At 37.9% G+C, this 23,868-nt stretch overlaps 1 protein-coding gene across 1 annotated transcript; it reads right to left on the bottom strand.

Moving 5' to 3' along the window:
- Positions 1-5,112: 5,112 nt before the first annotated feature.
- Positions 5,113-23,135, bottom strand: LOC113422749 (retinol dehydrogenase 7-like). Its single transcript, XM_026683880.2, has 4 exons — positions 22,739-23,135; positions 14,636-14,894; positions 6,063-6,220; positions 5,113-5,504 (listed from the first exon to the last, which is right to left on the bottom strand). The coding sequence occupies exons 1-4, from the start codon at positions 23,049-23,051 to the stop codon at positions 5,287-5,289; spliced, it is 948 nt and encodes a 315-aa protein (XP_026539665.2). The 5' UTR covers positions 23,052-23,135; the 3' UTR covers positions 5,113-5,286.
- Between the last annotated feature and the right edge of the window lie 733 nt (positions 23,136-23,868).

The raw sequence follows: 23,868 nt of genomic DNA, 5'->3' as shown, positions 1-23,868 counted from the left end.
TGGCTTACATTTACTTTTATAGTTAGTACAACTAAGAACTTCAAAATAAAAGTTGTTTAGTTCATAAGTAATCATCTGTCCAGTTACATCATAAGAATTTATATGTAAGTATTTAGGATTGAAAAGAACATTGTATTTTGAATCAAAATAAAAGAAACATTTGCAACAGAGAAAAATGTGAGAATGTAAGATACATTCTCAGCACTTTCTGGACTTGGCCTTGAATATTTGCTTTGTTCATGGAGGCTTGAAAATAGATGAAAAGGAAACCTTTATCTACAATGTATGGAATGCTTTCCTGCCAGTTATGATTTCTTAAAGGGAGGCTTTTCTTGAAGGTTAAGGTTTATGGCAAATTATTGGCAATACATTTGAAAAAGGAAATTTAAAAAAACAAGAAAACCCATGTTAGTTAGCCAGTGCCACAATATACTACAAAAATCATATTTCAAATATTACAAGTCAATATGGCGTGGCCCTCAAGGGAAAGAAAAGTTTGCCAAGGTCTTTCAAAACTGTAAAACTGACTGCAACCCAAATGATTTGGCAGATTAATTTAGCCATTGAAATGCGTCATGCATCCTCTGCCTGGCCCAAACTTTCTTGCTTGCTGAATTCAGAGACTATCTCCCTACATATCACTTGGGATCTGGGAAAATGGACTTGATTTCTCAGGTGGTTCTTGGCCTTATTGATTATGTAGACCAGGAGTGTCAATCTCGATTTCATTGAGGGCCACATCAGGGTTGTGTTTGATCTCAGGAAGCTGGGGTGGGCATGGACAGGGTGGGCATGGACAGCTCAATGTCACTTGTGTTGGGGGCACCTGTGGTGGCCAAGTACAAAGGTAGGACTTCCCTCAGACCCTCCCTCTCTCATAAACTTCCTTCCTTCCTTCCTTCCTTCCTTCCTTCCTTCCTTCCTTCCTTCCTTCCTTCCTTCCTTCCTTCCTTCCTTCCTTCCTTCCTTCCCTCCCTCCCTCCCTCCCTCCTTCCTGCCTTTTCTTCTTTATTCTTCCCTCTTCATTTATTCTTTCTTTATTTTTCCTTCCTTGCTCTCTTCCCATATTTTCTTTTTCTTTTGTCTTTCCTCTTTCCCATTGTCTTTCCTGTCCCTTCTTGCATGCTCAAATGCAAAAGGGGAAACATTTCTCATTTTGTTTTGTTTTTAGTTTGTTTTGCTAGCTCGACTGTGACAGCCTCCTGCAGCCCTCTGTCAGTGAAAATGGAGCTCTAAGCTCCACTTTCACTGGCAGAAGCACTGCAGGATGGTCCTTTGCTATTTCCAGGGTGGCCCATGGGCCAGATCTAAGCACTCCATGGGCCAGTTCTGACCTATGGGCCTTGAGTTTGACACCCCTAATGTAGACAGTCTGGAATATTATTGATTCTAGAAAGGTACCTCTCTTTCTAGAATCACATGGGCCATCTAGGCCATCTATTCCAAGCCACACTCAGAAGTGGGTGGGGCTGATGTCCCAGCGACATGATGCATCCTGTGTTCCTCAGGATTGTGCCGAAATTCGAACTGCAAGGAGATTCTGATGAGCCTGAATCACCTCGGAGGGGTGATGAAGAAAGAGAGCACACTCTGTTGATCTCAGGAAGCCTATAATCTACCTGATTGATCCAGGAAAGGCTCTCAAGCCAGCGGGGAGAAAAAGATGGCCATTGCATGTCTGATCAAAGCTGGGACAGCTGATCGATGGAAAAAGAATGAAAGATTGAGGAGCAGTGTGAATGATCTGGCTGAGAAATTTCTCACTTCTAATTGTTATTGAGGAACGAGGTCCATGGAAACTAGCCTGGGAGAGAGTGAGACCAAGAAGGTGGAGGTGGATTTGTTCTTCTACCTCCCAAGAAAAGCTGTGAGAAAGCCAGAGAGCCATTTTTAAAACCGGAAAGAAGAAAAGAAAATTTTATAAGAGAGTGAAAGAACCTTAAAACTAGGAAGCTGGACTGGGGATCTCAAATATAATATTGGCTAATTTGGAAAGCTTTGGGGGATTATAAAATTTGGATTTAAAGAATTTTTTTTTTTGTTGGAAAGAGGAGAGAACAGTGACACCTGCTTGCAGAAGTGGGACAAAATAAGATAATACATAACTTTGAAACTTTGAAAGCAGAAGAAGATAAGGGTTGGTTGTTAAAATAAATAACATCTATACCAGCAAGCTGTTTATACCAGATAGCTAAGACAGAAAACAAACCACTGAGATTTTAAAAAATAGTGTAGCTCTCAGATTTTAAGTAGAAGCTAAATAGACAAAGTGAACAATAAATACTTTGCTTCCTTTTTGTTTGTTGCTCTGTGAACTCTCCCTTGAAGATACAAGACAGCTGACTGGTTGAACTCTGGGATTTGGTGGGCCTATGTGGATTACAATTTAACAAGAGAATGGACACTTTGTGAAGAATGAAGGGCTAGCAATTAAATAACTCTTGGATTACAGTTTATATTCTTACTTTCACCTTTCTCTTTGATTACAAATAATGGTTTCATCACCTTAGCTTTGTGGATTATAACCACGTGTCTCTGGGATTATAATTAATTGATTAATTAATTAATTATAATCAAACTATAAGAACAATTAAAGCATCATAAAATGAAAACCACATCTGCACCATTCTCAGCATCATCACCAGAGGCATCTAGTCCAGCAGGCCAAAGACTGTTGGATGTGATGCTTCAACATGACAAGATGAACATGATGCAGACAGAGATTAAAGCCCTGCTCCAAGTTATACATGAAGATCTTAAGGAAAGGATAGGTAAAGTAGAGGATAAAATAGAAAACTTTCAACAAACAATGGCTAAAAATGAACAATGCATCCAGAAAGTGAAAGAAAATGCTGAACAAACAGAAAAGAATGAAGGAGGTCGATCATAGACTTACACTGGCAAATAAAAATCAGGAGAGAACAATAATATTATTGAGATGGATAAGGTTGACTATTATCTACATTTTCAGAACGTAGAGGAAGAAAAAGGAGAAAATTTGGTGGAAATAATGGCAAAGCTGCTGGCAAACAATTTAGAGATACCCAAAGGAAAGGTGCTTGCTGAAATGGATGAAACATTTTGAGTTCATACCAGATATGTGACAAGAAACAGACTTTCCAGAGAGGTACATGTGAGATTTACTAAAAAAGCAATAAGAACAGAGATACTACAAAGAGCATGGGATGAACCCATAAAATACAAGGAGAAAGAAGTAGTGGTTCTAAAACAGATTCCCAGAAGAGTAAAAGAGATAAGAAGGGAATGTCATTTTTTGACAAAACAGCTTATTTAGAATGGAGTAAATTTTAGATGGTGACTTGGATGGAGCAAAGATAGAGATTAGATTCCATAGAAAAGGCAGAAAAAATTTATGACCACCATTTTGGGTCACAAGAGGGAGTGATAGTAAGAGTTGGAAAGGTGGACAGACAACAAGTAGAAGGTACAGGAAAGAGAGATATAAAAAAAGATGGAAGAGAATCAGAGGAAATAGAAAAGAGAGAAGGGGCAAGAGCAAAAGAACAGAGAGAGATAAAAGTGACTAGAACAACAAAACTTATTTACAAGTAAATTATTGAAGGAGAAATAAAACTATTGTCAATTAACATAAATGGATTGAATTTGGCTATAAAAAGGAAAAGGACATTTAGCAAATTAGCAAAATTAAAGCTGGATATAATCTGCTTACAAGAGGTACATATTAAAAAGCAACATAATAAATTATAGGAATACCCCAAAATTGGGAAACTATATACCTCTCTATCACAACGTAAGAAAAGAGGAATAGATCTCTATATAAAAGAAACAATAAATGCTAAGCAAATACTTATGGATGAAGAAGGGAGGATTTTGATTGTGGAGATAACAATGAACCATAAACAGATACTCCTGGTAGCAATTTATGCACCAAACAGTAAACAAGAGGACTTTTATAGAAATTACATAAGAAAATAGTAGAATTGGAGTATGAAACTATTTATGTAGTGGGAGACTTCAACACAATTATAGATGCAAAACTAGATTATAAAACCAGGAAAGTGAATAAAAAAGTGAGGAAAACGTTACCAAAGGCTTTTTTAAAATGGGTGAAAAACTAGGCATCCAAGACTCATGGTGAGAGATACATCCTAAGAAGAATCAATATTCATTTTATTCAAATAGGTACATGTCTTAGTCAAGAATAGATATATTATGGATGTCAGCCAAATTGAACTGAATATAAAAACAAGTAACTGGGCAGACCATAATCCAATCAAAGTTACATGGAAAGGACAAAAAAGAAAACTAAGATGGATGTTGAATCAATCAATATTAAAAGATAAGGAATTTATCCAATTCATGGAAAAAGAATTAGACTTTTTCTTCAAAGAAAACAGAAAAGAAGAGAACTCACTAAAAAATGTATGGGATACAGCCAAGGCCAGGGGTGGGATTCAAATTTTTTAGCAAATGGTTCTCTGCCCAGTTGTTGGGTAGGCATGGCCATGGTGGGCATGGACTAGTCATCCTCCTGCACTATGGTGGGGGGCATTTTTGCCCTCCCTGGGCTCCAGTGGCTTTTCTCGAGCCTCTGGGAGGGCAAAAACACCCTCCCCGGGCTCTGGAGCCTCTTGAAAGCCAAAAACAGGCCCATTTCCGGCCTTCCTGAACTTCCAGGAGGCCCATTTTTCGCCCTCCCCAAGCCTCTGCATGTGCCCTGCACTTACCTGCATCCAAAATGGATGGTGTGAGGACTCCTGGGAGGGGCGAGGTGGGTGGGGCAGCCTGGAGTATAGTTAAATGATTGATTAACAATGGTATTAATGTATTTAATATTTGATTGAAAATATGAGAATGTATACAATGTAATTGTAATTGAAGACTATGAAATGGAAGCACAAAATAATTTGTAAACCAACCGACACACTGTATGTATATATATGGAAGATAGCTTGATGTTTTTATGTTTTGTTTGTCTATGTTTGTCTTAAAAACCAATAATTTTTTTTAAAAAAAGAAATATTATTCCAACACCCACTGCATCCAGAAATTCAAATGAAAGTACAGTAGATACAGTAGATGCATTTCTACCCTCTTGTTTTAAGAGGTATAAACAAACAAGCAACTTTTGCAAATACTATGTTTCTTTATTTCAAATATTGAAGACTTTTTAGTTCTTAAACAACAGTGCTGAAAATATGCATAATTCTTGCATCAGTGAAATGGTCTTGCCAGTTTTCACTAAAACTGAAATTAATTTGTTTTCTCGTTTGGACGACAGTAATATATTTTCTGCAATGGAATCTATACTGCTTGTGCTGGCTTTGGAAGAGGAATGCTCAATAAATAATCTGTTATTGCACTTGGCAAATAAGAGGCAGGCAGAAAGAAGAATTTTGCATCCCAGCCAGCTGAGTAACGGGTACGAGGATAGCGAGACGTCAAAGCATGTTCTATGCAATCGGTGACCAAACAGAAGTTCTTGCTGCACTTCTTCACATTGTTGAGCATATATCTGTAATCTAAGAAATATGAAGCAAAAATCAGTCAATGGGTTATCTTTCTATAGTAGTTTCTATGCTATATTTTATATAGAAGAAATATGAGGATTCCAACTCTCTGTTCTGGGAGAATGGCACAGTGGGAGGTAAGGTGTCAGGTTCAGCCCAAAGGGGTAGCTGAAAATATTCATGATGCTTCCAAAGTGGAATGGCTATGGGATGGGTAGGGACTGTCAATTCAAGGCTCGGGCCTGTCCTGAGGTGAACTGAGATAATCACTTCAAGCAGGATGCATTAAACATCCTGAAAGGGTAGCAGATTGTTATTTATCATGTTATTTTACAGTATTTGTTCTGTGCCAAGATGGAGCAACTTGGGATTTTCTACCAAATGTGGGAAAATAACCTGGCTAGTTTGCACTTTGACTGTCAGTGAGAGAATAAAGGACAACCGTTCCTGACTTATTTCAAGTAGCCAAATGTCTTGTGTTGGCTTTGGTTTCCTTTATGATTCCTGCTCTTCCTCCTACTAGTTAACATACACAGACAAAAACCCTTCTAGGATTCTTCTTTTACTCACATGCATCCAGGTATGGTTGTCCATAGTATTCTTTGACATGTGGAGGCATGTGGTTGAACACACCCTGTAAGTGCTGATCTGAGTTCTTGAGCATATTTGTGACAAAGCCTCCAGGCTCAATGATGCTGGTTCTAACTCCAAAAGGAGAAAGCTCTCGCCTGTATTGGAACAAAAGGATTATCTTTGCATAAGGAGAGTCTCTGAGGTGGAAGGATTGAGGTCTTGGACTAGGATCAGGGAGACCGAGCTCTTACTTTACTCTAGCCACAAACGTTCCCTTGGGTGACCTGGGTTGCTTACTCCCTCTCAGTCAATCTAACTCAGAAAGTTATTGTCATGGAAGAAGTAGGAAGTTGAAGTAATATTTACACTACTTTGAGCTCCATTGTGGGTATTTCAGAGTCCTTTCATTTTTGTGTATGTAAAAATTCACAGCAGTTATCATATATAAAATAATCTTCCACAACTCTTTTCTAATTGTCTATCCAGTTTTGGTTTCAATTGAATATTGATCTTTAAAATCAGGGGTGGGATTCAAATTTTTTTAACAACAGGTTCTGTGGGTGTGGCTTAGTTGGTGGGTGTGGCTTGATGGTCATGTGACTAGGTAGGTATGGCCAACTTGACATCACCCATGTCAAGGGGTGCTTCTCCTTGCCTGGCCTCTCATGACTGTGGGGATGCTGCAATGGTTGTAAGTGTGAAAAAGGGTCATGTCACTTTTTTCAGCGCCATTGTAACTTTGAATGGTCACTAAATGAACAGTTGTAAGTCAAGGACCTGTTCAAAAATATAAAAAGCTTCTTTGCTTGCAAAAAGCTGCCCTAAATACCAATCATTAGTTTCAGGACTGCAACCCTCAGCCCAAATTTCTTTTTCAAACATGTCCCCACTAATTGTAGATCAGAAGGACTAAGTGCCCTGCTGCCTCAAATGTAGTGAGGGGGAAAACATTTGTTGCTAAACAAAAACAAACAAACAAACAAAATGCTCACGAATGTTCCAGGATAATGTTTCAGGATCCATTCTGGGTCATTTACCAGGATCAGAGTTTATGTATTCTGAGCTTTCGGACTCATGCTGGAGCTTATCTTCAGGGAACTTCTCTCTAGCTGAGTGTGTGTTTTTGGGTGTTGTGTGTGATATTTATATGGTGCCCATTGCATGTGGTTTTTAAAATATTGATTGGGGTATTTATGACTTGCTATTAAGTTGTTGGCTGTTTGCTTGTACTGTCAAGCCCTCGACCCATAAATACTTGATAAGCTGGTGGCAAATTAGAGACTGAAAAGAATGTATCTAATTTAATAATATACCTAGATTTCAGTAAGGTATTTGACAAAGTATACCACAACCTATTTTTTGGGTTAGGGTTAGGGTTAGTTTGGAGAACCAGTTGTTAGAAGAAATCTCCTTTTGTTTTTTCCACTTTACTCTACCAATCCTGTAAGGAAGGCAGGAAAGAAACATTGGTGTTGCTTACAGAAACTGCCTCTCTGTTAGCCTTTATTACATTCTTGGCAGGACTAGACTTCCTGTCTCCGGAGCTTCTCTGGAGTTCCCCCCCCCTCCTTTGTTGGTACTTTGCTTGTGTGGAGCCCGAAATTGACATATTGCCATTTCACTTGGAAACCTGACAGCTTGACTTTTTAAAGGGGAAGGGTTGTTTTAAGCTTTTTACACTGCTGTTGGGAGGAAATACTCCCCTGTTGGAGTTAGTACTTTGAATAAATAATTGCATAAGGAAGCAAAGCAGCCAGAAAGAAGCTTTTAATGACAAGGAATCAAGATGAGTGACATTCAGCAAGGCTTCTTAGCTAGCTAGAAAGATTGACATTCAAATGTGGGTTTACATACCCTTTCTGAGTTTTGGTTTAAAACTAGTTTTTGGTGAAGTTTAATTCTGTGCTTGGTGATGTTTAATCCTGTGTTTACTGATGAAATAATTTTCCCTATTCAGGTTTGTTTGGAAGGAGAAAGGTTAATCTCTGTCCCTGAAGAGAAACGGGGTTGAGAAATCTGGCTGGTTCCTGTGTCTATTTGTTCTGGTAATTGGTTTAACAAGCAACAGCTACTGTTGTGATTTAATTATTTGTATTGTGTTTGAATTTTTTCCTGCCTCATGGTTTTTTTTCTATCTGGGGAGGGGGTCTTCCTCACTGCTTTAGTACTACCTGGCACTGTCCTTTTGGGGTATACTTCCAAGAGGCAGGATGCAAGCTTGGCACTGATTTTTTTTACTGCCTTTCTGGGGGGCATGTGACCTTTCCTTAAATTTGGATGATTTCCTTAGGATATCTTGTTAGGTGAGTGAGACCAGCTGGTGTCTTTAAGTGGTGCAAATGGATCTAAGGATTGCTTTTCCTGGGTGTGCTCTTTCTGGAGAGGTTAAATGACCTCTCTGCTAAAAGGTTTCACTTTATGAGCAAGAGTTGGCTGCTGATAGTTATCATTGCATTTTAACTATTTTAATTCAAGGTGCTCTGGTACCCTGCCTGATTTGTAACTCTGGCTTGCAGATATTTTTAATCTAATGATCAGTATTTAGGGCAGCTTTTTGCAAGCAAAGAAGCTTTTTGTATTCTTGTACAGGTAATCCTTGACTTACAACAGTTCATTTAATGACCATTCAAAGTTACAATGGTATTGAAAAAAGTGATTTATGACCGTTTTTCACACCTACTGTTAAGCCTGAATTCCCCAACAAGTGTTAAGGAAAACAAACTAAACAGAATGTGTAGCGTAGTCAGATAGGCAGACAGGTAAATGTGTGAGATAAGTTTGTATTTTAGTTAACACGCAGTAAAAAGCAGATACGCTTGTGCTATCAAAAATATAGTTTATTCCATTAGGAATTATAGCATAGTCAAAATAAACGGTCCATTAGTCATGTATCATTTCAGTCAGTCCAGTCAGGTATACTCAATTTGCAAAGTCCGTGTTGAATAGCCAATGTCAGTTCACTTACAATAAATCAGTCCGTATTTTCTCTTCTCTCCGTTGAGAAATAAACACTCTTTTCTCTCCTCCGTTCCAGTAAGGAAAAACGCAGTCATCAATCCATCCAGTAATTAGGGATCATTAAGCCAGAGAGAGCGAGCTGCAATTGACTTGCTTCTTTTATGGTGCTTTTACAACCACACCCTTAATTACATTCTTGTAGTTAAAGTTACACACACTTTAACCAACAAACCATGATAACTTATTTATTATTTTTACCCAAACCAGTTAGGGTAAACAATGTTATCCCTAACATTCTCCCCTTTTGGGTAATAATAATAATATAATAATAATAATAATATTACCATTTACACCTTTAAATCATAATTGTTACAACTCTCTTTAAATTTTATTACACCTTGAGCTTTTGTAAACTGGTCTGCAATGTTTTCTTCCATCATGCAGTACTCTAGTTTAATTAGACCATTTTTCACAGATTCTCTAACATTTAAGTATCTTAAACCATTTACACCTTTAAATCATAATTGTTACAACTCTCTTTAAATTTTATTACACCTTGAGCTTTTGTAAACTGGTCTGCAATGTTTTCTTTCATCATGCAGTACTCTAGTTTAATTAGACCATTTTTCACAGATTCTCTAACATTTAAGTATCTTAAATCAGTATGCTTTGATCTAGTCTTTACAGCAATATTAGTAGCTAACTGTATGGCTGCCTGGTTGTCCTCGTACACAATAATGGAATCTTTAACAGTTATACCCATGTCTAATAATAACTGTTTGTACAGAATTAACTCAGTGCATAGTAATGACAGACATGAAAATTCTGCTTCCATCGTGGACAAGCTGATATGCTGTTGTCTGATTGACCTCCACCCTATTAGTGTCTTACCAAATAATATAGCCATCCCAGATGTTGATTTTCTAGTGTTTATGTCAGTTGCAAAACTTGCATCTGCATAGGCACTAAGAATCAAATCACCTTTTGGCTCTAGATACAATGCATGGTGCATTGTTCCTTTAAGATATCTTAAAATTCTCTTTAATGCTTGCCAATGACATTGATGTGGATCATTATTAAATCGTGCCAGCTGATTAACACTATAAGCAATATCTGGCCTTGACCAATTGCTTATATATGATAAGCTACCAATCAAAGATTGATAGATGGTCTTATCGAATTTGGGACTTTGAGCATCAGTTTGGCAAACTTCCTGACTCATTGGAGTCTTTGCCGGCTTACAAAGTTCCATTTTATACAATTTAATTAATTGGCAAATTTTATCTTCTTGAGATATCTTAAATCCATTTGTGGTTTTGTTAATTGTCAATCCTAGATGCTTTTTAATTTCACCCAAATGCTTTAATTTTATCTTTTTGGCTAATAATGAAATAATCTCAGTAACTTCATTATTGGTCTTAGTAATCAAAGCAATATCATCTGTAAATAATAACAATAATGACACCGTTCCATTATTTTCTCTTTTAAACATACATGGATCTGCTAAACCAGATTTAAACCCTATATTGTTTAATTCTTTCACAATATATTGGTTCCATTCATAGCCAGATTGTTTCAATCCATATAGACTCTTTTTGAGTTTCCAACAATCATTGCTATTTGCTTTATTATCATTTATACCAACTGGTTTTTTCAAATATATTGTATGCTGCAATGGTGCATGTAGATAGGCAGTTTCTACGTCTAAATGGTTAACGATATAATTCTTCTTAGCTGCCCACACTAACGCTGCTCTTAATGTTGTAGCCTTTAAATTTGGTGCAAATACCTCATCATAATCAAATGCATTTTGATTAAATCCTTGAGCTACTAACCTAGCCTTATAAGTAACTGTCCCATTATTTCCAGTCTTTACTTTGAATATCCATTTGCACCCAATGGATTTTTCTCCTGGAGGTAATTTGGTATCTTCATATACTTTCATTTCCTTTAATGAATTTAACTCTTTTTCCATTGCCTTTTGCCAATTCTCCTGATCCTTTACAGGATACATCCTAAGTTCATCTATACTATTAGGAACTTTATTTACTTGGCAAACTATACTTGCCTGATACCTTTCAGGTGGTCTGGTTACACGTGTAGTGCGTCTAGGTATTACAGGACTTACAGGTGGACTTTCCTTTATTTCCTGTTCTTGATTATCTATCTCTTCTTGATCAATTATTTCCTCTTGTTCTGGTTCTATTTGCTCTTCGTGGACTTCTTCTTTAATTGGACTTTTCTTATAACTAGTCTTTTCTTTCTGCCTCTTGTAGGGTTCATTATCTGAATCTTGCTCTAATTTATTCCATCCTATATGTTCTAGGAATTGTGCACTAGCATTGCAGTATACTTTAGATGTACCTGGTTCCCAGAATCTATAAGATCTATGGTTTGATTGATATCCAACAAAAAATAATCTTTTAGCTCTATGCTGTCCTTTGTTTCTGAGTTGTGTAGGGATATGCACCCATGCTGGTGCACCAAATGTGTGAATGTAACTTAAATCAGGTTTCCTACCATGCCACAGTGTGAATGGTAATTCACCTGTTGTTGAATTAACAACATTATTTAATATGTGATTACCACACATTATAGCTTTTCCCCACAAATTGTCAGGTAATCCTGAATCAGACAACATAGTCCGTCCCATTGATTGCAGTGTTTGGCCTCGTCTCTCTATAAAGGCATTATGTTGAGGCCTATATGGTGCAGACTTTTTATGTTGAATACCTGCCATCCTAAGTCTACTCTGGAATTTATTATTTGTAAATTCCGCACCATTATCTGTTATAAGAGTTACTAATTTCTTTTTAGTTTTCCTCTCTGCAAATTTTAACCAATTAAAGAAATTTAGATACGTTTCAGTTTTTCTCTTCATTAGAAAACAGAAACCATACCTAGAATAGTGGTCCATTATGCTTAATATGTATCTAGCACCACCTACACTTGGTTTTTTAGGACCTATTATATCGGCAAATACTACCTCTAAAGGCTCTTTGGTAGTAAATCCTTCAACTCTATTTGCCGGTATAACTTTGCTTTTGCTTTGATTGCAAGCAGAACATTGCAAATACTTATTACAAGGTTTCAAACTTATTCCTTTAGATAGTTGAACAGCTCTCTTAATCATTTTAAAATTTAAATGACCTAGCCGTCGGTGTAACAAGTGAATACATTCATCATGAGGTTTCTTATTATCATAAACCGTGTTAGCCACCTCTAAACCATTATCATTTAACACATACAATTCACCTCTTAAAGATGCAGTAATTTTCTTACCTTCTTTTTCAATTAAGCAAGTATCTCCCCTAAAGGTAACTACGTATCCTAATCTAACCAACATTCTTACTGAAAGCAAATTAAATTTAAGTTGAGGTACATATAACATTTTTACGTTCTCTTTTATATAAGAACAATGTGCAATACCTTCGCCTTTTGCTTTAATTTTCCAGCCGTTTGCCAATGAGATATGCTGTGAACTCATGGACATTTTTACAAATTTTTTGTTATCATTTGTTATACAGTGGGATGCTCCACTGTCAACCACCCATAAATTATTTTTTACAACTCCATTACTATACATGGCTAACTCAAATTTTTTATCTTTTCTTTGATGACTTCCAGTATTCTGACTTGCATTCTGGCGCTTTGCTTTCTTACAAAATCTTGACAAATGTCCTCTTCCTCCACAATTAAAACACTTTTTAATTGCGTATGCAGTAGGTTCTTCTTTTTGAGGTTGCTCCCTCCTTAACTGATCTCTTTCAAGCCTTCTTCTGGCCTCTTCAATCAATCTGCCAGTGATATCAGTTAAAGTTAGGCTTTCTTTAGGTAAAATTTCAAGGGAAGTTACGTAGTCATCAAAACTTTCGTCTAATGAAGATAGAATTATGTAGACCTGGTGTAGTTCAGAGAAAATTAACTCCTTCTCATGAAGTTCTTGGAAAATGCTTTTCATAGTATTCAAATGACTCAGCATATCACCATTCTTTTGGAGATACGTGCGGAAAAGCTTCCGTGTTAGATTTATGTGAGCACCAATGTTATCTCGAACATAAATCCTCTTCAGTTTTTGCCAACACCCAACAGCTGTTTGCTCTCCGCGTATATGAACAAGTTGCTGATCAGATAGTGTTAGTCCTATGATGCAAAGAGCTTGTTCATTTTTCTGTTTAAAGGCTTCTATCTTTTGACTATCTTCCTCATTTTCAGTATCCCATTCCTCTACGTTTGGTGGGTTTTCAATTATGTTCCACAGACCTTCTCTTTGTAGAAGTAGACTACATTTCATAGACCATGAAACATAGTTTGTTCCATCCAGCTTGGATATAAGGGACAAACTTTGTAGACTGACTTGTGCCATGTTTCAATATATGGATATAAAACTATAATTAATAAAAACACAGCTGTCTGTTTACTGTAACGTGTAACAACACAAAATCTCACTTTTTACATAAACCTGTTTTTTTTATCCTAGTTAAACTGACTTTGCAGTCTCTGGGCCCATAACCAGTGTTAAGCCTGAATTCCCCAACAAGTGTTAAGGAAAACAAACTAAACAGAATGTGTAGCGTAGTCAGATAGGCAGACAGGTAAATGTGTGAGATAAGTTTGTATTTTAGTTAACACGCAGTAAAAAGCAGATATGCTTGTGCTATCAAAAATATAGTTTATTCCATTAGGAATTATAGCATAGTCAAAATAAACGGTCCATTAGTCATGTATCATTTCAGTCAGTCCAGTCGGGTATACTCAATTTGCAAAGTCCGTGTTGAATAGCCAATGTCAGTTCACTTACAATAAATCAGTCCGTATTTTCTCTTCTCTCCGTTGAGAAATAAACACTCTTTTCTCTCCTCCGTTCCAGTAAGGAAAAACGCAGTCATCAATCCATCCAGTAATTAGGGATCATTAAGCCAGAGAGAGCGAGCTGCAATTGACTTGCTTCTTTTATGGTGCTTTTACAACCACACCCTTAATTACATTCTTGTAGTTAAAGTTACACACACTTTAACCAACAAACCATGATAACTTATTTATTATTTTTACCCAAACCAGTTAGGGTAAACAATGTTATCCCTAACACCTACGACCATTGCAGCATATCCACAGTCACGAGAGGCCAGGCGAGGAGAAGCACCCCTCAATGTGAGTGATGTTGAGTTGGCTATGCCCAGCCAGTCACATGACCATCAAGCCACACCTACCAACTAAGCCACGCCTACAGAACCGGTTAAAATTTTTGAATCCCACCCCTGGATTTAAATATGACTCCCAATGAGTCAGATTGCCTGTGACTATGTGGAACAGACGGGGAAGAAGCTAACCACCAGATTGCAAGGCAAGGGCTTGGCAATAGAAGCAAACAACAGCCAATGACTTAATAGCTAGCCATCAACATCCCAATCAACATCTAAAAAGCCGCATATAACAGGCACCCTATGAATACAACACACAGAACATCGCAAAGCACACACTCTGCTAGACAGAAGTTCCCTGAAGATGGGCTCCAGCAGAAGTCCGAAAGCTCGGAGGACAAAACTTCTGTTCCTGGTAAACAACCCAGATTGGATCCTGAAAGAAAAATAGCTACTAAGTTTACATTTTACCTCAGCGTGTCTGAGAAGGCTTCCACAGCAAACTTGGAGAGGCAATAGCCGCCTCCGGGGACTGCCAGTCTTCCCACCACACTAGACAAGTTGACCACTCTCCCTCTGGCTCTCCTCACCAACGGCAGCATGTGGAGCGTCGTATCAATCAGTCCAAGCAAGTTGACGTCCAGCACCTTGGCAAAGTCCTCCTTCTTCAGCCATTCATTGGGAGCAACTGGATAATTAATACCTGCGTTGTTTACTAATCCCCAAAGTCCTATGAGGGGAAAAAAACTGGGATTCAGGAGGATCTTCATATTCTGTCTTGGAATAATCTTAGCTGGAACCCTGATTCCTTCAGTTCTGCTTTTTATGCCATGTATAACGGCAAACAATAAAATTATTTAATAACCATCTCCCCCCATATGAAAGCCAGAGCGAGGGAGAATTGAACCATACTTTTTATTTAGATATTTGTCAATCTTCTCTTAAAAGATCTGTCTTTAGACCTTTTGAAGGTGTGCATTCCATAAGGATGGGGAGAATCAGGTATGGTGTAGTATTGACAGTGCTGGACTACAAACCAGGACACTGAATTCTAGTCCTGCCTTAGGTACAAAAACTGGCTTTGTCTTCGCTCAACCCACTCACAGAGTTGTTACTGAGGGGGAAAATAGCAGGAGGAATAGTAGGTAGTCCTCGACTTATGATGACAATTCAGCCGAAAACTTCTGTTGCTAAGTGAGACATTTGTTAAGTGAGTTTTGCCCCATTTTACTACCTTTCTTGCTACAGTTGTTAAGTGAATCACTGCAGTTGTTAAATTAGTAACATGTGAATAAAGTAAAATAAGATAAGATAACCTTTATTGTCACTTTTTCTGTGTATATACTGGCACATATTAAAGTGAAATTCTGATGTCCGAAAGAATATATGTATGTATATATGTATACATACATAACATAGAAGGAAGCCTTCCTGTCCAAACAGTAATACAATACTACAGGATGCTTTCAATCTTCCCTTTAGGGGAAGTGGTAAGGACAGAAGGAAGATGTGCTCTGCTCATATGACACATATGATGCAGAAAGTGACCAAGCTATCCTTCTCATTATCCTGCACACCCAGAAACTTAATATTACTAACCACAGATGACTCCTTAATGCACAGAGGTGTATGGATGTGCCTGCCTTTTCTAAAACCAATAATGATCTCTTCGTTTTTCCTACATTTAGAATCAAACTGTTTGTATTACACCAGCCCGCCAAACCCTCTATCTCCTCCCTATAAGCAACTTCACTGTCATCCTGAATAAGGCCCACTACTGTTCAGAATGGGGCAATTGAACACAACTGCCTGGCCAATCCCATTCCACTGTACCTCCCAGGTCAAAATCTGATTTCTCTTAAAGTGGGCATGTTAGGAATATGAGTCACCTAACAGGTGTTTGGGTTAGAAATATATAAACCAGGATAGACATTTTAATACTGCCTCTTTAAGAGCATGCTAAAAACTGCAATTGGGTGTGGTTACTCAAATGGCCATAAGATGGAGCCAGAAACCTGGGTTGTTTTAGTCTTAGTCTTAATCTCAGAAGAGAGTGTATCTCAGTCTCTGTTTCCTTCTGTTGGAAAGTATTGCTGTTCCTCCATTTTTCCTAATTGACTGATATTTCTGGATTTAATGTAAGTCTGATACTGAATTTTTTTTGACACTGGACTTTGTTACTGAATTATCCCTGGATTGAAAAACTGACTGATTTACCTGTGAATGACTTTGGACTGCCTATTTTGAACTTTGCTTAAACTTTCTGGAAGTAAAAACCTACATTTACTGTACAGTGTATCTGTGTACTGTGTGTGTATTATTCAAACACTTCTCTCAAATACGTCTCTCTGTGTGCGCTCATTCTCCTAACGGGGAATTACCTCAACACTGGTTATGGGCCCAGACCATACCAGGCTTAGATAACTGAGAGTTAGTGTGAATGCACAGTACTGTATACAGACAGCTGTTTACTGTTTAATTGTGGTTTACTATCCTGGTAAAGATGGCACAAGTCACTTCAACATGTCTATCACTGATAACCCGGTTGGATAGAACAAACTATGTTTCCTGGTCTACGAAGTGCAGTCTACTTCTGCATAAAGAAGGTTTATGGAATGTAGTTCAAGACCCACCAGATGTAAATGCTTGGGATCCAAATAATGAGGATGATGCCAAGAAGCTTGCTGACTTTAAACAGAACAATGAACGAGCTCTTTGTATAATTGGACTAACACTGAGTGACCAGCAGCTAGTCCATATTCGTGGAGAAGAGTCTGCTGCTAAGTGTTGGGAGAATTTGAAGAGGATTTATGTTCATGACAGTGTAGGTGCACACATACAACTTACATATAAACTGTTTAGAGCATGTCTTCTGAAAGGTGGAGATATGTTAGCTCATTTAAACTTCATGAAAAGAACTTTTCAAGAGCTACATGAAAAAGAACTGATATTTTCAGAGCTGCATCAAGTTTACATCATTCTTTCCTCATTGGATGAAAGTTATGATGATTATGTATCTTCACTGGAAGTACTGCCCAGAGATAAACTGACATTGACTGACATAACTGGAAGGTTGTTAGAAGAAGCAAGAAGACGACTGGATAGGGACCAACTGAGGAAGGAACAACCACAAGAAGAGGATTTATCTTCAACTGCCTATACTGTTAGGAAATGTTTTTCTTGTGGGGCTAGAGGACATATAGCTAAATTCTGTAAGAAGGGAAAACAACAGAATACTGATAAACACCAGAAGGCTAAGAAGAATGTTAGTTTAGCTATGTCTAGCAATTCAACTGTAAACCATGATTTGTGGGTTGTTGATAGTGGAGCATCACAGTGCATTACTAAAGATAGAAAAAGGTTTGTAAAGATGTCCACAAGTAAACAACATGTATCATTGGCAAATGAATGGAAGATTAAAGCATCAGGTGAAGGTACTGCATATTGTTCTTGCATAAACGAACATTTAACTATGTTATATGTACCTAAACTGAAATTTAATTTGCTATCAGTAAGGGCTTTAGTTAATATTGGTTATGTAGTAACCTTTAGGGGAGATAACTGTATAATAGAGAAAAAGTGTTACTGCTACTTTAAGGAATGATTTATATGTAATACATGATGATCAGTTGAAGATGGCTAACTCAGTTTATAACAATGTTAAGCCACATGATGAATGTATACATTTACTGCATAGACGTCTAGGGCACATTAATTTCAAAATGCTCAAACAAACTGTTGAATTGTCAGAGGGAGTAAAATTGAAACCCTGTAGCAAGTATTTACACTGTAATGCTTGTAGTCAAGAGAAGAGCAAGGTTACTCCTGCAAAAAGACTTAAAGGGTTTAAGACCAAAGAACCTTTAAAGGTTGTTTTTGCTGACATAATTGGTCCTAAGAAACCAAGTTTAGGAGGTGCCTGTTATATTTTGAGTATTATGGACCATTACTCACGATACGGTTTCTGCTATCTTATGAAAAACAAAACAGAAACATTCCAACATTTCTTTAACTGGCTAAGGTTTGCTGAGAGAAAAATGAAAAGTAAAGTAATTACTTTAGTTACTGATAATGGGACTGAATTTGTTAACAAAAGATTCCAAACTATGTTAAAATTGGCTGGTGTTGAGCATAAACGCTCTGCACCTTACAGACCACAATTATAACTTGTTTATAGAACGAAGAGGGCAAACATTACAAGCCATGTCTCGCACTATGTTATCTGATTCAGGTTTACCTGAAACACTGTGAGGTGAAGCCATAATGTGTAGCAATCATGTTTTGAACAATGTAGTTAACACAACAACTGGAGAATTGCCAGTCACTTGTTGGCATGGCAGAAAGCCAAATTTAAGTTACCTACACACATTTGGAGCTCCAGCATGGGTGCATATTCCCTCACAAGTAAGAGTGAAAGGGCAACATAGAGCTAAGAAGTTATTTTTTGTGGGTTATGAGGCCAACCGTAGATCATTTAGATTTTGGGATCAAGGCACAGCTCATGTTTATTGTAGTGCTAGTGCAAAATTTCTTGAGCACGTTGGGTGGGATAAACTGGAACAGGAATCCAACAATGATATTATTATTGACACCCAAATAGTCCCTAAAGATAAAATCAGTAAACCCCAAATAGCCATTAAAGAGGAAGAACAGGAGGAAGTAGGAGGACAGGCACAGGAAGAAATAGAAGAACAGGAGCAGGTGGCACAGGAAAGGCCACCAGTAAGCCCTGTATTACCAAGACGTTCAACCCGAGTAACACAACCATCTGATAGATAGATATCAGGCTAGTGTCGTATGCCAAGTGAATACAGTTCCAAGTAATTATAGTGAATTAAAACTGTTTCCTGCTAAGGATCAGGCTGCTTGGCAGAAAGCAATGGATAAGGAACTGGAATCATTAAAAAGACTGGAGGTATACGAAAATGTTAAGTTACCACCAGGTAAACATGCCATAGGATGTAAATGGATATAAAAGCTAAAGACAGGTGTAGATGGGACTGTTACCCATAAAGCCAGGTTAGTAGCACAAGGGTTCAATCAGACAGCAAATGACTATGATGAGGTGTTTGCACCTAGTCTGAAGGCTACTACATTAAGGGCAGCATTAGCGTGGGCAGCATTGTAAATCATTTGGATATAGAGACACCATATCTGCATGCACCATTGCAACACACTATATATTTAAAGAAACCTTTAGGTCTCAAAAATGATAATACTGATAAAACAACTGATTGCTGGAAATTGAAAAAGAGTCTTTATGGTTTGAAGCAATCAGGATATGAGTGGAACCAATGTATAGTTAAAGAATTAACTAAGATAGGTTTTGTAGCTGGCATGGCTGATCCATGTTTGTTTAAAAGAGAAAATAATGGTGTAATTTCATTATTGTTATTATTTACTGATGACATAGCATTAATCACCAAAACTGAACAAGAAGCTACTAAAATAATCTCAATGTTAGAGAAGAAATTTAAAATAAAACAATTAGGAGAAATCAAACAATATCTTGGTTTAAAGATAGATAGAACTAGGGGAGGATACAAAATCTCACAAGCTGATAAAATTAACCAATTACTAAAAAGTTTTAAAATGGAACTTTGTAAACCAGCTAAAACACCAATGAGCCAGGAGTTTAGCCATAGTGATGTTCAAAGTCCTGTTTTTGATAAGAACATTTATCAGTCCTTGATTGGTAGTTTATCTTATCTCAGTAATTGGTCAAGGCCAGATATTCCATACAGTGTTAATCAATTAGTGAGATTTAACGCTGAGCCAACTGAAAGGCACTGGCAAGCTGCTAAAGGTGTGTTAAGATATCTGAAACAGACAATGCATTATGCATTGTATTTGGAGCCAAAAGATGAACTGAATTTAACTGCATATGCTGATGCAAGTTTTGCTACAGACTTAAATACACGAAAATCTACATCGGGTACTGCTGTATTATTGGGAAAAGCATTGATTGGATGGAGATCTATTAGACCAGGCTTGTCCAACCCGCGGCCCGCGGGCCGCATGCAGCCCAGGTCGCCTCGTAATGCGGCCCAGTGCCCACCCCAACCTTCGTGCAAGAGCCAGCGAGGAGGAGGAGGAGAAGCAGGCGCGAGGCGGGGCGAGGCGAGCGCCACGCCAAGCAGCAACAGAAAAGGCGGGTGCCATCAGAGTGCCACCTCCTGCTGTTGCTGCCGCCGCCACTTCTGCCCTGCCGCTTCTGCCCCCGCCGCCGCTGCCCCCGCCACCGCTGCTGCTTCTGCCCCCGCTGCTGCTTCTGCCCCCGCCGCCGCCGCTTCTGCTGCCACCGCCGCTTCTGCCCCTGCCACCACCACCGCTGCTGCTTCTGCCTTCCAGTCCTGCCGCATCCAGCTGGGCCATTTGCAGGAGGACAGGTAGGCGCGAGGCGGGCGAGCTTTCTTCCCCCCTCCCCCCACTCTGCAAAATTTGGCCGGAAAATAAACCGTGATAAAAAATAAATAATTTTAAATAAATAATTAATAATAAATAATAAAAATAATTTGGCCATATTTTGGCTTGAGTTTGGCCGTTAACTATGTTTTCTATGGTTTTTTTGGATGATCAGGTATTGTTACTGTTATTTTATTTTATGTGCGGCCCAAACCAAATTTTCATCTTCTAATGTGGCCCAGGGAAGGTGAAAGGCTGGACACCCCTGTATTAGACAGAAACATCTAAGTTTGTCAACAATGGAGGCTGAATTCTCATGTTTGTCTTTATTATGTACAGATTTAGTTTTGTATAAGCAATTATTAATTGATATGGGAATTGATGTAAAAGATCCTATTGTTGTTTACGAAGATAACCAATCAGCAATACAGATGGCTTCAAATATTGCTGTTAAAACAAGAATGAAACACACAGATTTAACCCTTTTTTTTCCTTTCTTTAGTTTGCACTTTAGTCCCAAATCATGGCCATTTGGCTTTAAAACATCTATTTCCTCTTTTCATGTGATTTGCTTAACAGAATCACAGAGTTGGAAGGGACCCTGAAAGTCTTCTAATTCAATCCCCTGCTCAAGCAGGAGACCCTATAGCATTTCAGACAAACTGTTGTCAAATTGCTTCTTAGAAACTTTCAATGAGCACAACTTCGGAAGGCAAGCCACTTCACTGATTAATTTCAGGAAATTTCTCCTTATTGGTTGGTTTTCTCCTTGATCGCTTTCCATTCATTGCTTCTAGTTCTGCCTTCAGGTGCTACTCTTCATACAGTGAGCCATTGTGGCGCAGTGGCGCAGTATTGCAGGCTAATTCTGCTGACTGTCAGGGGTTTGATCCTCACCAGCTCAACATTGACTCAGTCTTCCATCCTTCCCAAGTTGATAAAATGAGGACCCAGATTGTTGGGGGCAATAGGCTGACTCTGTAAACCACTTAGAGAGGGCTGTGAAGCGGTATATAAGTGCTAAGTGTTCTTGCTATCTTGCTGAGTCATTCTTAACTTAAATCCTTAAGTCCATATTTCATAAGATAAATTAGAAATAGGAGACATAAGTCTGATCCACTTTACAACCTGCTGTTTCTATTCTTTTCTTTTTCTTTGTTTCCTGTAATATCATGATCAAATCACATGTCATGTTCATTAATATGTATTGGACGTTTTCATTATAAATTATCATTGCATGGGGTCACAAAAGAGATTCAACTTGTCCCCTAGCTCCTTTATTTCCAAAATTTACTCCCATCCTCATTGACTTTGCCTCTAAAGGTGTAAAAAGCCAACTATTAAAGACATAAAAGCAGTACTCTTAAAAAAAATTTTTTTTTTTACTTTTCATCTCTTACATCATATCAATGTGCAAGTTGGAATAAAACAATCAATTTAGGAAGAGTGATCATTTTGAATGAGGCCATCTGTTGCACATTTTACATTGGATACAATCTGGCTCGCTCTCTCCCTCAACCTGCCATGGTAGGGAGGCATCTGTCTTGGATAATGCATTTTCCACAAATGGGTGCCCTTCAGATTTTGCATGGATTCTGCTGATACTTCATGTGGCTATACTTTTTATTGTTCCCATTATATTTATGCCCTCTGAGAAGATGAAGAGAGTCTCATGCAGCTGCACTTTTATGACTGTTTGTGCAAGGCATTGTGGTGATTTAGGTCCATATACAGATGGATTCTTGTCTTAAGTCCTAAGCTCTTAAATAGCACATTCTATATCCTATAAATACCCGAGAAGCGTTAGAAAGGATTTGCACCCCTCAATACTTTTTTTTATCTCTATGTGCTGAACCCACACAAATGCAAAGATATCTCCTTCATGAGAGAGTTCTTGTTTCTATCTCTCTTCTTATTGCTCAAATGATTAGGAAAAAAACCCTGTATGTATAATCTCAATTTAAGGAACAAACTAAACAAGTGTACAATTAATAAATCAACAGTTTGATTTAAGTATGCATTTGACTAATTAATAACATCCATAATACATAATGAGAAAATGTATTATGTCTCCTAGAGAGGGAAAACCCAATGGCTTGAAACAAGTCCATTTTTTTCACTGCTCCCACCAAAAAAATACCACATAAGATAATAAACAGATTCCATCACCTTTGTCCCCCACACAAGTTTTCACCCATTCAGTTGCTGCTGCAACATTCTCTGTGTTGGTGACATCCAGCAGAGTGGTCTTTAACCGGTCCGATGTGACCTTTTCCAGCTGTTCTGCCCCTTCTGGAGTGAGACAAGAGGCCAACACCAGCAGACCCCGAGCATCCAACTGCCTGGCCAGCTGGTTCCCAAAGCCAGAATCACAGCCTGTGATGAAGACGTATTTCTCCGTCAGGTTCTCCACCTTTTGTCTTTCCCAGTACCATCGGCAAAGGAGACAAAGGCCCACCAGGACAGCCAGAAAGAGCCACATAGCTGAAGCCTGCTTTGAAGAATAAGAGAGAATGGAAAAACTACATGCCCTTACATCCAGGTACTGGTGAAATAAGGTAACCTCCAGTTCCCTATCAGAACATTAGACAATGCTTCATCAGATCAGATTTATTTCAAAATCATTGGTTGCTTAACCTTGGAATATTGTGATATCCTCATTGCAAAATTTTTTTAGCCACTAGCACTTTGGATATGTACACTAGCACTGTATATATAACAACAATACATTAACAGTGTGGCATCAATATATCATACATCTCTCATTGCATTATATTCATATTAATTCATACTTCTTCAATATTAATTTTCAACCTTACTCTCTCTCCAAATGCCTACCACCATATCAATTAAACATACCTAATAATTCCATTATTCAATTTTCTCCCTGTTTTCATTTTATTTTTTTAAAATGAAAAATTATCATTTGGCAAGCAGTGTGGTTCCAGGTTTCACACCTCAATACAAACATGACCATAGTAACCTATTCATTTTATTTGTTTAATTTCATATTGCATCATCCTTGTCATTATTAAATATTAAGCTTATCTTATCCAATCCCAATTCATATTCTCATATCTTATTTTACAATATTATCTAAAATTTTCATCTCAATTCTATGTTCATTTATTCAATTCCAAATCCTAATATATCTCCTTCCATTTTTCTTAGTATATTCTCGTTATCTAAAATTCTTATCTCCTTTCTATTATCATTTCTCATATTATTTTTTTCCTGTCACATTTGTCATTTTATCAATCCTTATCTGTAAATATAGTTGTCCACTCTAGTTAATAATT

Source organism: Notechis scutatus, chromosome 2 (genome assembly GCF_049901735.1).
Source record: "Notechis scutatus isolate UNSWTSFEM ecotype Mainland chromosome 2, rNotScu1.2, whole genome shotgun sequence".
Classification (NCBI taxonomy): Eukaryota; Metazoa; Chordata; class Lepidosauria; order Squamata; family Elapidae; genus Notechis; species Notechis scutatus.
Note: the sequence above shows the minus strand (reverse complement) of the source record. Positions and strands in the feature narration are given on the sequence as shown.

Bases quoted from the DNA above. Each gene is read 5' to 3' on its own strand.
- LOC113422749 (XM_026683880.2), bottom strand. From the start codon at position 23,051: ATGTGGCTCTTTCTGGCTGTCCTGGTGGGCCTTTGTCTCCTTTGCCGA. The intron at 14,895-22,738 runs GTGATGGAATCT...TTCCCCTCATAG, and splicing joins AACTTGTGTGGGGGACAAAG to GACTTTGGGGATTAGTAAAC. The intron at 6,221-14,635 runs GTAAAATGTAAA...GTTCCAATACAG, and splicing joins GCCTTCTCAGACACGCTGAG to GCGAGAGCTTTCTCCTTTTG.